We start from the raw sequence: 15,326 nt of genomic DNA, 5'->3' as shown, positions 1-15,326 counted from the left end.
AAGGCAGCTGCTTAACCAACTGAGCCACCCAGGCACCTGAGCAGAAAGCTTTTAAATTTGAGGTAGTCCCACTTATTTATCTTTGCTTTTGCTGCTTGTGCTTTTGCTCTCATACCCAGGAAATCATTCCTGACACCAAGGTCAAGGAGTTTTATCTCTAGGTTTTTTCCTAGGAGTTTTATAGTTTCAGGTCTTCTTAAAGCCTTTAATCCATTTTGAGTTCATTTTTATTAGTGGTGTCAGATAAGAGTAAGAACCATATTCTTCCACTTGTGGTTATCCACTTTTCCCAACACCGTTTTGAAGGGACTATTCTATCTCCACTGAGTATTCTTGGCTCCCTTGTCAAATATTAGTTGGCCATATATGCAGGAGTTTCTGGGTCCAATTCTGCTTCACTGATCTATGTGTCTATTTTTATGCAGTACCACACTGTTTTCATTACTATAGCTTTGTAGTATAATTTGAAATCAGGAAGTGTTATGCTCCAGTTTTGTTCTTTTTTCTCAGGGTTGCCTTGGCTATTTAGAGTCTTTTGTTGTGCCATAACAAATTTTATTTTATTTTTTTTAATTTTTGTGGAAAATATAATTGAGATTTTGATAAGGATTGCGTTGAATCTATAGATGGTTTTGGGTAGTATAGACACTTTAACAATATTAATTCTCCTGATCCATGAATACAGGGTATCTTTCCATTTGTTTGTGTCCTCCTTATTATTTTTTCTATCAAAGTCTTGTAGTTTTCAGTGCAGTTATTTTACCTCCTTAGTTAGATTTATTCTTAATTATTTTAGTGTTTTTTGATGCTATTGTGAATGGAATTGTTCTCTTTATTTCTTTTTCAGATGTTTTGTTGGTGGTCTATAGAAACAAAATGATTTTCTGTGTGATAATTGTATCCTGCAACTTTATTGAATATGTTGATTAGTTCTAGAAATTTTTTGATGGAGTTCTTAGGATTTTTTTGTATATGGGATCATATATGCAGACAAAAGCAATTTTACTCTTCCTTTTCTGTTTGGATGCCTTTGATTTCTTTTTCTTCCCTGATTGCTCTGGCTAAGGCTTCTAGTGCTATGCTGACTAGAAGTGGTGAGAGTGGGCACCTTTGTCTTGTTTCTGATCTTAGAGAAAGAACTTCCAACTATTCACCACTGAGTACGATGTTAGCTGTGGTTTTGTCATATATGGCCTTTATTGTGTTGAGGGATGTTCCTTCTATACTTAATTTTTGAGTATTTTTATCATAAAAGGATGCTGTACTTTGTCAAATGCTTTTTCTGCATCTATTGAGATGATCATATGGTTTTTATCTTTTATCCTATTCATATGGTATATTACATTTATTGATTTACATAAGTTGAACCATCCTTATATCCCGGGTATTATTCCCATTTAATCATGGTGAATGATTTTTTTTAATGTGCTGTTGAATTTGGTTTGCTATATTTTGTTGAATATTTTTGTATCTATATTCATCAGGGATAATGGTCTGTAATTTTCTTTTCTTGTAGTATCCTTATCTGGCTGTGGTATCAGAGTAATGTTATCCCCATAAAATGAGTTTGGGAGTATTTCCTCCTTTTCAATTTTTTGGAAAAGTTTCAGGATTACCATTAATTCTTTAAATGTTTGGAAGAATTCACCAGTGAAACCATCTGGTCCTTGGCTCTTCTATTTTGAGAGATTTTTGATTACTGATTCAATCTCTTTACTTGAAATTGGTCTGTTCAGATTTTCTATTTCTTCATGTTTCTTTTTTTTTTTTAAGATTTTATTTATTTGATCGAGAGCATGAGCAGACAGGAGGGGCAGAGGGAGAGAAGCCCAACCGACTGAGCCATGCAGCTGCCCTCATTTCTTCATGTTTCAGTTTTCGTGGACTCTCTGTTTCTAGGAATTTATTTCTTCCAGTTTATCTGGTTTGTTGGTGTATATTTTTCATAGTAGTCTCTCATGATCCTTTGTATTTCTGTGGTATCAGCTATAGTGTCTCTGGTTTTCATTTCATTTCTGGTTTCATTTATTTGAGTACTCTCTGCATTTCTGTGTTACTCTAGCTAAAAGTTTGTTGATTTTTTTTTAATCTTCTAAAAATGATTTTAGATTAATGAGCTTCTAAAAAGCTCTCAGTTTCAATGATCTTTTATATTTTTGGTCATGGAGCCCAATGTGGGGCTCAAACTCATGACCTTGAGATCAAGACCTGAGCTGAGATCAAGAGTCAGACTTAACCTACTGAGTCCCCCAGGTGCCCGTGCTCAGTTTTTATTTCATGTATTTATCTGGTCTTTGTTAATTCTTTTCTGTTAATTTGGGCTTGGTTTGTTCTTTTACTAGTTCCTTGAGGTGTAAAGTGAGGTGTTTGAGCTATTTTTTGTTTCTTGAGGTACTCTGGAATCACTATAAACTTTCCTCCTAGAACTGCCTTTAGGAGCACCTGGGTAGCTCAGTTGGTTGAGTGTCTACCTTCGGCTCAGGTCATGATCCCAGGATCCAGGGATTGAGCCCTGCATCGGTCTCCCTGCTCAGTGGGGATTCTGCTTCTCCCTCTGCCTCTCCCCCTGCTTGTGCTCTCTCTCTCTCTCACTCTCTCTCAAATAAATAAATAAAATCTTAAAAAAAAACTGCCTTTGCAGTCTCCCATATGTTTTGATATGTTGTGTTTTCATTCTCAGTGGTTTAAAGATTTCTTTCCTCTTTTTTTTTAGAGAATGAGAGAGAGAAAGCATGTGCACACATGTGCGCATGCAACTTGTTGGGTAGGTGGGCAGAGGGAGAGGGAGAGAAAGAATCTTAAGCAGGTTCCACTCCCAGCTTGGGACCTGACACCAGGCTCGATCTCATAAGCCTGAGATCATGACTTGAGCTGAAATCAAGAGTCACTTAATCAACTGAGCCACCTGGGTACCCCTCCCCTTTGATTTCTTTGTTGACCCATTCAGGAGCATGTTGTTTAATCTCCACATATTTATGTTTTTTCCAGCTTTCCTCTTGTTATTGATTTCTAGTTTCATTGTGTTTGGAAAAGATACTTGGTATGATTTCAGTCTTCTTTTTTTTTATTTCAGTCTTCTTAAATTTGCTTAACTTGTTTTGTGACTATCATGTGATCTATCCTGAAAAATATTCCATTTGCACTTAAGAATGTATATTCTACTGCTGTTGGATGGAATGTTTTGGATATGTCTCCAAAACATATTCATTTGGTCTAAAGTTTGTTTCAAGTCCATTGTTTCCTTACTGATTTTCTGTCTCAGTGATCTATTTGTTGTTGAAAGCAAAGAATTGAGATCCCCTACTATTATTGTATTATTTTCTATTTCTCTCTTTAGGTCTGTTTATATTTTCTTGAAATATTATAGATGTTCTGATGTTGTGTGCATATATATTTGTTTTATTTTCTTGATGTATTGACCTTTTACCATTACATAAGAACTATCTTTGTCTTTTGTTACCATTTTGGGCTTAAAGTTTATATTTTTTAGGATAGATTTTTTTTTGTTTTGTTTTTGCTTGCATAGAGTATCTTTTGTTATCCCTTCACTTTGAATCTCTGTATATGTTTACAGCTGAGGTGAGTCTCTTGTAGTCAGTGTATAGTTGGGTCTTGTTTTTTTAACCATCCAACCACTCTATGCCTTTGATTAGAGAATTCAATCCATTAACAATTAGAGTAATTATTGATAGGCAAGAACTTACTAATGCCATCTTATTAATTGTTTTCTGGTGTTTCATGGTTCCATTTTTTCCCCCCTTTCTTTATGCCTTCCTTTGTAATCAATGATTTTCTGTAGTGGTATGCTTTGTTTCTTTTCTCTTTATCTTAGTGTATCTATTTTAGATTTTTACTTTGTGATTCCCATGAGGTTTACATAAAACACCTTGTAGATATAACATTCTATTTTATGCTGATAAAAATTTAACTTTGCTGGCATGCCAAAACTCCATCTTTTACTCTCCCTCTTTGTACATTTTTGATGTCAACATTTACATTTTTATTGTGTCTCCATCCATTAACAAGTTGTTGAAGCTATAGCTATTTTTAAAAAATATATATTTATTTATTTTAGAGAGAGAAAGCACATGGAGGCACAGGGAGAGAGAGACTCTCATGCAGGCTCCCTGCTGGGCATGGAGCCCAGTGTGGGGCTCAGTCCCACAACCCTGTAATCATGACCTGAGCTGAAATCAAGAGCCAGACACTTATTTTACCAACTGAGCCACCTGGCGCCTCTGTCTTTTTGTGATCTTAACTATCTCTTGGACACATCTTTTCATTTGGCTCAGGAAACTTTCTACAGCACAGTTTCTCTCATGTGTTTGAAATCATGTTTGTTTTCTGGGAACACAGAATATGCCAGGTGTAGTTTATTTTTTTCTGTTCTAGGTGGGATTTATATATCCTCTAAGACTCCTAGATCCTTTTAATAAAGAACACATATTACTTTAGACAAAGATGTAGTTTCTAGGGTTGCTTTGAGAGTTTGTGGGTAAGTACTATTATTGCTGTGGGAATACTTTTGACTGTGACAGTGTTGAAAAATATATGTGTTGTCAAATTTATAATTTTACTTCCTCCCACTTCCAGCTTAACATAGCAAAGTAGTATTTTATTCAAGATCACTAAATATATATGTATATATATGTATGTATATGTATATATATGTATATGTATATATATTCAAAGTAATATTGTAGCTTAAGGAAAAAGGCAGGTGAAGGGCCATATTCTGGAAGTTAGAATTTAAGAAGGATCTCTAAGCTGCTAGATACTTGTTTTTGTGATCTCAGACTGCTGTAACAAAATATCATAGATTGGTGGCTTAAACAACAGGGATTTATATCTCACAGTTCTAGAGGCTGGAACATTTGAGATCACGATGCCAGCGTGGGTGGGGGACACAAACATTCAGTCCATGATAGCACTGTAAAAGAAATCAGGGACCCTGATGATGTCTTTATCACAGAATGTTACATTTCTTTTTCCTTTGCCTTAATAAGCTTATTTTCTCTCATCCAGGAAGATTTGAGGATTTAATCAACAGCTCCACCATCCTTTCTCAACCCCAAAACAGAAGTTATTCTTTCTTTACATACAATATACATACATTATGTATATTAAAAGCTTTAGCTCAGGGGTGTCTGGCTCAGCCAGTTAAGCATCTGCCTTCAGCTCAGGTCATGATCCCAGGGTCCTGGGATCAAGCCCCACATTGGGCTCCCTGCTCAGCGGGGAATCTGCTTCTCCCTCTTACTCTCCCTCTCAAATAAATAAATAAAATCTTAAAAACAAAAAAAGCTTTAGCTCATTGCTCACATTGTCTTTTGCCATCTTGCACACAACTTACTCAGCTCAGAGAACTTTTTAAGGCAGAATTTACCTCAAGCATGTAACTGCCTTTGAAAATATAACATCCAAAAGAAAAAAAAAGAAGAAGAAAGAAAGAAGGATGAAGGAATGTTTGTTTAATTTTTATTAGGACTAATGATTATTCTTTTAAGGCATTGCTAAACTTTTTGTTTGAATGAATAAAAACAAATTGAGAAATTTCACATGACACACTAATCTAGTGATTACAGTATACTTAATGGAAATTTCTACTGGTTGTTTTGGATGTTGCTTTCCCAACTTCCTTTTGTCTTTGTCTCCCAGAGTGAATCAAAGTAGACTTGTCTTTGAAAAGACTTCTTCTTTTGACTTATCTTTTATATGGGGAACTTTCTGATCTTACCAGAATAAGTGATATTAATGTTCAATCTCAAGTATTTCTGAAGGTATACTCCTTACCCACGGAAATACACACGGGGCAAAATTAGAAGAGGCTTCTCATTCTGCCAACCACTGGACAGCAAGAGAGTTAACCCACAATGGGGCAAGAAGAACCTCAAAATAAACGTGAGTACATTCTCTCCTCTCAGTTTTAAAGAGGTAAATGTAATTATGACTAAGATTTAAAAATATGAATTAATGGTAGTTGCAGTTGTGAAGATTGAAGATGATGATGAGGAGGAGTTAAAGGAAATGACAATGACTTTGGTGAAAAGGAAGGTCATAGATAGATTCAAGTATGTTGGGTAAGAGAAACTTCTTTGTGAAACATGAATTGGGCCAAGAGAAGAGATAAATTATACAAAAGAAAAATAAGATGGAAAGAAAGAGAGTAATTTGGGAAGCTTCTTTTAAAGGCAAGAGGAAGAAGGAAGATAGACAAATCACACTGACTAAGGCTCACAGTTTACCTGAGGCTCTGACTTTATCCCATTTTGTGCTGTACTTAAGGGTCACAATGTATTTGTATTACAAGAATATTAAACAATATTTTTGAGAAATAGAACAAATGCAGCTGGTAATGCTGGCCTCCTACTAGGACAAATTATGTTTAATTTAAAATTAATGTTTTTCTTCACCTCATCGCTCCACCGTGGCAAACTTCAATGGGACCATAATGTACACTGGTCCTGAAACACACCTCTTTATATAAGAATATGTCTTGGAGACTTTTTCTGTCAATACATACTGATATATAGGATTATTTGAATTGCTGTGCAGAATTCCATCATAGAGATTCACCATCATTTAGAATCTGTACTATTTATAATACACATGCAAGTATTGATCTCTGATGTTTTTTCTTCTATTTCCAAAAGTACTGCAATGAATATCCTTCCATATAAATAAGTTCAATTATTTTTTATGATAGAGCTCTAGAATTGAAATTGTGGCAAATGTGATACATTTAAAAATTGATAAGTGCTACTAACTTGGTCTGTCTAAAGGCTTTCTAATTTATAGTTTAGCATATGCATGTGTTTCCTCACCAAAAGAGTTTATTTCTTCTCAGTCTTGCTGATACTACATATTTTCTATTTTCTTTTAAAAATCTCATATGTGAAAAATTATACCATAATATTTTAGTTTACATTTCTTTGAGCATACTTTTTTGTTTAATGGTCATTTATAATTTCAGCAAACTAAATTTTCAGCAAATTTCCTGGTCAAACTTTTGCTCAGTTTTCAAATTGATTTTTGAAATTCTCTCTACAGTCTAGACATTAATATTGTGACAAAATTTTCTTTCATATGTCCCTTGTGTTTTAACATTATTTGTGTTATATGGATGTTTTAATTTTTATGGACCCAAATTATCAATTTTTTATGATTTTGGGGTTTTCTGTCTTATAAAGAGCCTTTCCCTTCAAAAAAAGTTTACATTTAATGTATGTTTATATGTATGTATGTATGTTTTTATCTGTAAGCTCTAAAGCTGATTTATTCAGGAGGAAATCTTTAAGCTCTCCTCTAGATCTAAGATATTGTGGATGATCTCATATTTAGCTTGCTTCTCAGTAGAATATCTTCCCTAGTTGTTGTGGCAGAGAATGTATTTATCTTTCCTTTTGTCCTAGAAGGAGGCCAGCATTACCAGCTGATCCCGTGGGCTGTTGCTGTTTTTTTCATCTCACTTCTCAGTGCTTGTTTTATTGCCAACTGTTTGGGTAAGTTATTAGCTGAAATGGAACTTGTGAATTTCTCCAAACAACATTCATAACGTTCCTCTAAGCTTTTTGTTATTTTGATTCCCCCCCAACCCCCAACATTTCAATCCATATTGCTTTTCAGGGTCTTGAATTTAAAATCCAGAGCTACATTTTTAACCTTCTATTCTTTGATGGTGTTGTCTTGTGTCAGGGAATGGCAGATGGAAGTTAAACCCTTTTCTATACATATGAAGGTTGGTGGCTGTAGTAAATCATTCCCCATTTTTGACTGAGATTACAAAGGGCTGTATCTTATCAGTAAAGAATAACCAGCAAAAACCCAACTTTCAGATGGACTATAGTCTGGCTTTGAAAAGAAGAACAGTTGAAAGATTTGTTCTTTCTAATAGCAAGACCTTGTATAAAGTTATTATAATTACAGTAATATAGTATAGGTGCAAATACAGACAAATAGACCAGAGGAAAGGAATAGAGAGCTTAGTTATAGATCCTGCATGTATGAACTCTTTATATAAAACAGAAGGGGGTATTGCAGTTACAGGGAAAGGACAGTTTTTTTCAATTAATGTGCTGGAGGACCATTGATTATTCTTACTCAAAAAATGAAATTGGTCTCCTGTATATCATATACAAAACCAACCTGATGTGGATTATTGGCCAAATGTGAAAAGCAAATCAATAATGCTTTTTAGAAAATAAATGGAGAATATATTCATATCCTCAAGGCAGGGAATGATTTCTTAAGTCATAAAATGTGCTAGCCAGGGCGCCTGGGTGGCTCAGTTGGTTAAGCGACTGCCTTTGGCTCAGGTCATGATCCTGGAGTCCCGGGATCGAGTCCCGTGTTGGGCTCCCTGCTCGGCAGGGAGTCTGCTTCTCCATCTGACCCTCTTCCCTCTCGTGCTCTCTATCTCTCATTCTCTCTCTCTCAAATAAATAAATAAAATCTTTAAAAAATAAAAAATAAAATGTGCTAGCCAATGAAGAAAATATTGACCAATTATACTATATTAAAGTAAGAATTAGTGTACAACAAAAATACCAAGAAAACAGCCATAGGTGTTTGTAATGCATATAATTGATAAAAAATTAATGTACAATATATATAAACAATTCTTTCAAATCAATAGGAAAAAATCCTGACAAATACAGCAGGAAAATAGGAAAATTTTGAATAGGCCCTATAGGAAAGAAAAATTGAAATGTTTAATGAACACATAAAAAATGTCAAGCTCATTAGTTTGCAGGGAAATGAAAATTCAACTCCCAATGAGATACCATTGCAAACATACCAGGATGGCAATAATTAAAAAGTCCGGCACTATTAGATATTGATGATGATGTGGAGCAACTGAACCTCCAAAGAATTGCTGCTAGAGGGAGCATAGAGCAGTACAACCACTTTGGAAAACTTTGCCACTATCATAGTTGGCACTATGTATATTCTACTACCAGCAATTCCACTCCAGGCATATAACCCAAAAAATGCATGCTTATGGGCTCTAGGATGCATGATCAAAAATGCTCAGAAGGGTATAGTTCATAATAGTCAAACACTGGAACAATGCAATGTCAACCAGAAGAAAAATATATAAATACATTTTAGTGCATTAAGACAATAGATCACTTTATAGCAATACAAATGAATGGATTATAGTTGTATGTAACAGTATAAATAAATTTCAGAAATAACACTGAGCAAAAGAACCAAAATAATGCATATTTTATCATTTTATTTATATAAAAGTTCAAAAGTAGGCAAATCTGATCTGTATGGTATAGGGATATGTTATCAAGTGGTAAAATTGTGAAGCAAAGCACAAAGTGATTACTTTAAAATCCATGGCATAGTTACCTTTAAGAGAGAGGAAGTGAGTTGTATTTGGGATGTGAAGGCCACCCGGGGTGTTGGCAATGTTGTGTTTCTTAAGCCGGATTGTTGTTACCTGGAGTGTTCACTTTACAATAATTTGAATAACTGTACATTTGTGTTTTTCACTTCTTTGCACTTGGTTATGTTTCAAAGTAAAAATATTTATTTATTTATTATTTATTTATCTGAGAGAGAGAGTGCAAATGGGGTGGGTGAGGGGCAGTGGGAGAGAAAGAGAGAGAATATCTTAAGTAGGCTCAATGCCCAGCGCAGAGCCCAACGTGGGGTTTGATCTCACAGCACTGAGGCCATGACCTGAGCCAAAATCAAGAGTTAGACACTCAACCGACTGAGCCACCCAGGTGCCCCTCGAAGTAAAAATATTTAAAAGATAAATAAGTGTATATGGCTCATAAAACTTGGCAGAACTATCCCGATGTTTACTAAAAATCTCCGCTCTTACACAGATTCTGATAGAAAAATATGCTTAAAAGCATATATACATAAAGGTTTGCAGAACTGCTCCCATAAAGCACAAAATGGGTAATATGATAATAAAAATGTTAATTTTTGACAACCCTTTTCAACCTATTCACCTGGAGCTGGAACAAAGGAACTGGGTAGTAAGAATAGGAGTTAGTTGACCTAACTCTTAGGGGAAGAGAAGGACCAGAGTGATCAGCTCCTATTTCCCTGATTAAGTGGTTATATAGAAAAAGAAAACTAACTCTTTTCCCCTTTGACAGTAACTCATCGCAACTTTCTGCGCTGCAGGAGAGATACAAGAGTGTTCAAGTTACCAGAGTACCACACGAAGCTGACATGCACCAGAGAGAAATCAAAATTGAAAGGTAGATAGAAAAGGGCATAGGAGAATGTCTTTCTTACTTCCATTTCCATTCAGGTTCATAATCTGATTTAAAGTACTCAGCAGTAAACCAGGAGAGATTAAAACAACAAGAGTATCTGGTGCAAGAGTGAACATCAATAAATAGAAATAGATTTCTCGTGACTGTAATCAGTTGAATAACTGGAGAATATAACAACACATTTAGGATCCATTTTTGGCATCCAAAACATAACATTAATTTAATTCCATTTTCTTTTGATTCAGCCATATCTTAAGGACTGTTTCCTCCTACAATATACAGCTTTGCTGAAGTGACTTTGTCTCTCTTATTATGCTAGAATTTGTAAAATCCCCCATCCTTTGGGAGGATGGGGAAATGCTTGAGAGTTCTAGTAGGTTCGCTACCCCCTTTAGATAAAATTTCCTGCAAAAGGCTTTGTCCTAGAAGCACTTCAAAATATGGAAGTAAATACATGTAAGGACACTGAGAAATGATGTTGTCTTCTGAGAGAATATCTTGTAATTTTCATATAGTCACTATGTGATTCAGATACTTTTGCTCAGAAATATTTAGAAATGTAATTTTCAGGATTTTTAAAAAAGGGGAACAGAATGATTTTGGGAATCCTGGTATTATTTCCAAAAAATGTTAACTGGATAGTTAGCAGAATAGCTATGCAATCTGTTACAGATGAAATGCTCCTTTGTAACTGACTTTCATTTCAATTTTCTCATGAGGGAGCACCTGGAATTGCTGTCCTTTTGGCTGGAGAGCCTTCCAGTCCAACTGCTATTTTTTTCTTACTGACAACAAGACATGGGCCGAGAGCAAAAGGAACTGCACGAGCATGGGGGCTCATCTGGCCACCATCAGCACAGAAGCTGAGTTGGTATGTTGGGAGGCTTCCATCCATCTCTCTGCTAGTTTGAATCTCTTTGCAGAGAAAGAGGAATTTCTCTGCTCTGCCTCTGTGCCTTTGCTTCATCTGTTTTATCTTCCTCCCTCATTTTTCTTCATCTGGCCAACTTCTGGTCTTTCCAGATTTGATTCACATGTTATTTCCTCCAGAAAACAACCCTGACTACCTTCCCTACTCCATCCTCCCTGTTCTAGTTTGGAGATACTCCCATGGTACTTTGCGCACTGTGTAATCATGGCACTTACATCACTGTAGTGAGGTTATCTGTTCACTGTCCTGTCTTTGCTGATGACTCTGCTTTATAGAGGGCTGCAGCTGTGCTCCCCTAATCTTTGCATCTCCAAAGTCCTGCACAGTGCTAGGCACTCTGGATAGGTCTTGATAAATGTTTGGTGATTAAGTGAATAAATGAATGGTTAAGCAGTACTGAAATAACTTCTCAGGAGAAAGCATAGGAAAAATAATTCAGTTGTACGGTTGAAATTCTAAGTAAAAAAAAAATCTTAAGCTTAATTCGGTTCTTTAAAAACAAATGTATTTCCTCATGTAATATACTTCTATGTACATACCATAACTCATAGTCAACTCTTTTCTTAGTTAGAGGGGTTTCCCAGAGGATTCTGTTCCCATGGCTTTGCAATCTATAGGTTCACCAACTCTTTGAATAAAATGGAACTTAATTTAATGCACATGCAATTAAAGAAGGCAATTTTAAAAACAAAAGTTTTTAAAAATCTGATCCTATTAAACATTGTGCTAAGTGATTTGCAAGTATGATCTCACTTACTCTTCACAGTAACTCTGCGAGGTAGTAGAGTTGTCCTTTTGGAGATGAGAAATCTTGGCAGAGGCAGGATTTGAAAGCAGATCTGTCTGATGACAATGCTTTTGTGCTTAGCTAGTAACGTATCTGACCTTTTCTCTCTTTTCCTAATATAATAGCTATTAAATGATAAATGCAAATATACTTATAAAATTTACATTTTTATGCAGAATTTTATTATTCAATTTTTGGATCCACGATTTTCCTATTTCCTGGGACTTGAGAACCATGAAGGCTGGTGGTCCTTGGTGGACAAAACACCATTTAACCCACATAATTTGTGAGTATGTTGACTGGGGTGAAAGAGCTTTATAGGCAAAGGTGAGAAGATAGCAAGCAGAATTCATTTGGGCTGGAATAAACCGATGTAGAAATGCTTACTCAGAATAGAACATTATGTGTTGAGTACCCTCTATACTGATATACTCTGATACTTCTATTAGACAATGCAGCTCTAAATTTTTCACCAGAGGCATTTTCTCTGCATGTCCCCCAACCTACACACACACACACACACACACACACACACACACATGCACTCACTCACACACACACACACACACAAATATAAATATATGTTTATATATATTTTTTTCTTTCATTTCAGATTATGGCATGAGGGTGAACCGAACAATCGGGAAGAAAATTGTGTTGTCCTTGTTAATGTTCAAGACAAATGGGCCTGGAATGATTTTCCTTGTAACTTTGAGACAAAAAGGATTTGTAAATTACCTGGAACAGCATTCAACTAGAAACCTCCAAAGGAGTCCTTGTATGGGGACAGAAAAGAAGAACTAATTAGACTAGGGAAGAATGTACCCACACCGTTGGGACAGAGAAAACCTGCTGAGAAAATAGAACACTTTCAGTTATGATGGCCTTATTTATTTTTGTTCTATTCATTCAAGATAATGTGTTTTTGTGTGGTATGATGGCAGGAATCATCTTTTCTGTGAGAATCCACTTTCATGAACTTTCTTTTCTTGACAGTATATCAGAGTACTTCTTTTTCAGTTGGTATGCATCGATTACATACCGAACACAACGGCTCAAATAATGCAATCTCTTAGTCATTGTTTTCTTCTGCTCAGATTTTTAGCTCTTAAGATTCAAACACAGGGTATTCCAACTGGTAGTGGTATGCCATTATTTTAGCCCCAGTTATGACAAACCCTCTAAATGTTTTTTTTTTTTTTAAGATTTATTTATTTATTTGAGAGAGGGAGAGAGATAGAGAGAGAGAGAGAGAGAGAGAGGGAGGATGGTCAGAGGGAGAAAGAGAATCTAAAGCAGATTCCCCACCAAGCCTGGAGCCTGACGTGGGGCCCAACATGGAGCTCAATCTCACCACCCTGAGATCATGACCTGAGCTGAAATCAAGAGTCAGATGCTCAACCAACTGAGCCCCCTAGGTGCTCCCTAATCCATTTCTTGCAGCCTGATTATTTTTTATTACCTCTATGGTGACCACAACAGACCACCTTTCTTACCTGGATTATTGCAGTAGCCTCTGACTGGTCTCCCTGTTTCTCCCCTCAGCCCCTTTCAATCTGTTCCCAACTCTCATGGCACTTCTCCTATTCTTCATAATTTCTTTAAGACAGCTGATAGTAATTTCATAAAAATAACTGCAAAATGTATTAGGACACTGTGGTAGTCCTAGAAGTTTGAAGCCCTAAAAACATTTAAATACTGGTTTTGTCTTTGAAAAAGTAAGATATATATGTGTTAAAATGGCAAACAGGAAAAATATAAATGAAAGTGTAAGTTAAGTCTTCCACCCTGAACTCCAGTCCCTTGAATGCCTCTTCAGAGAAAATATGATTGTCAAGTTTCTTATATGTATTTCTGTATATGTTTAAATATGTGTTATATAAACGTATATACATATATAACCTACCTTTTTTTACACTAATGGAAACATGATCTACATTGTCTTAAACATCTTGCAGTTCCTTCCCCCGCGAATCTCAGGGGTTTTGTCTGTTTGTGTTTCACCATATGGTAAGTGTACTTTGTGATTCCCATCCCTTCTTTCCCCCTTCCCCACCCACCTCCCCTCTGGTAGCCATCAGTTTGTTCTCTATAATTAAAAGTCTGTTTCTTGGTTTGTCTCTCTTTCTCTTTTTTGCCTTTGCTCGTTTGTTTGTTTCTTATATTCCACATACGTGAAATCATGTGGTATTTATCTTTCTCTGAGTGACTTACTTCATTTAGCATAATACATTCTAGCTGCATCCACTTGGGCAAAGGACAAGATTTCATCCTTTTATATGGCTGAATAATATTCTGTTGTATATATAGCACATCTTCTTTATCTATTCATCAGTTGATGGACACTTGGGCTGCTTCCATAGTTAAGCTATTGTAGATAATGCTGCAATAAACACCTGGGTGCATATATCCCTTTGAATTAGTGTTTTTGTATTCTTTGGGTAAATACCCAGTAGTGTGATTACTGGATCGTATGGTAGTTCTGTTTTTAATTTTTGAGGAACCTCCATACTGTTTTCCACAGTGGCTGCACCAGCTTGCATTCCTGCCAACAGTGCGAGAGGATTCCTTCTTCTCCACATCGTTGCCAACACTTGTTGTTTTTTGTGTTTTTTGATTTTAGCCATCCTGACAGGTGTGAGGTGATAGCTCCCTGTAGTTTTGATTTGTGTTTCCCTGATGATGGGATGTTGAGCATCTTTTCATGTGTCTATTGGCTATCTGGATGTCTTCTTTGGAAAAATGTCTACTCATGTCTTCTGACCAGTTTTTAATTGGATTCTTTGTTTTTTGGGGTAATCATCTTACATTTTTTACTTAAAAATATAGTTTGGGAAATGTTTTATACCTTGTTCCAAATAACTAAATAGTGTTTCATTATATCGGTGTATCATAATCTGAAATAACCTGTGACAAAATATTTCCTTTATATAATAAAAATCAACAAAATAATGGCTGTGAAAGAAACCATGAGAACAATCCCAGTTCAGATCAGAAAAGGAAGACAGTTCCAAGAGGATTTCTTTTCTTTTCTTTTCTTTTTTTTTTTTAAGATTTTATTTATTTATTTGAGAAAGAGAGAGAGAGCGAGAGCCCGAACGCAAGCAGGGGGAATGGGAGAGGAAGAAGCAGGCTTCCCGCCGAGCAGGGAGCCCAATGTGGGACTCGATCCCAGGACCCTGGGATCATGACCTGAGCCGAAGGCAGACGCTTAACGACTGAGCGATTTCTTTTCTTCTTGAAAACATGGGACTGATAGAATGTATTTGAATGCATTGAGATGTGATGTACAATTCTGCATAGTTAAGGGATGCATTATTAATCAGTACATAGAAAACTAGATAAATAAAAAATGCTGCCA

The 15,326-nt window shown here is 35.9% G+C and overlaps 1 protein-coding gene across 4 annotated transcripts; it reads left to right on the top strand.

The window, feature by feature from the left end:
- Nucleotides 1-3,559: 3,559 nt before the first annotated feature.
- On the top strand, nucleotides 3,560-15,320 carry LOC112816307 (C-type lectin domain family 4 member D-like). Of its 4 annotated transcripts, XM_025862743.2 has the most exons (7): nucleotides 3,560-3,579; nucleotides 5,770-5,901; nucleotides 7,413-7,502; nucleotides 10,125-10,229; nucleotides 10,967-11,118; nucleotides 12,142-12,251; nucleotides 12,579-15,313. In XM_025862743.2, exons 2-7 carry the CDS (start codon nucleotides 5,874-5,876, stop codon nucleotides 12,721-12,723), a joined length of 630 nt encoding a protein of 209 aa, XP_025718528.1. In that variant the 5' UTR covers nucleotides 3,560-3,579; nucleotides 5,770-5,873; the 3' UTR covers nucleotides 12,724-15,313. The 4 variants fall into 4 exon arrangements, with proteins under 4 accessions (XP_025718528.1, XP_073746289.1, XP_073746290.1 ...); XM_073890187.1 differs by lacking the exon at nucleotides 3,560-3,579 and having other exon boundaries at nucleotides 5,641-5,901; nucleotides 7,416-7,502; nucleotides 12,579-15,312; XM_073890188.1 differs by lacking the exons at nucleotides 3,560-3,579; nucleotides 10,125-10,229 and having other exon boundaries at nucleotides 5,638-5,901; nucleotides 12,579-15,320.
- Nucleotides 15,321-15,326: the final 6 nt, after the last annotated feature.

The sequence above is a fragment of the Callorhinus ursinus genome, unplaced genomic scaffold, assembly GCF_003265705.2.
Source record: "Callorhinus ursinus isolate GAN/ISIS: 27379988/994484 unplaced genomic scaffold, GSC_fseal_2.0 scaffold132, whole genome shotgun sequence".
NCBI classification, from domain to species: Eukaryota; Metazoa; Chordata; class Mammalia; order Carnivora; family Otariidae; genus Callorhinus; species Callorhinus ursinus.
The sequence above is the reverse complement of the archived record's forward strand: the minus strand, read 5'-3'. Positions and strand labels throughout refer to the sequence as shown.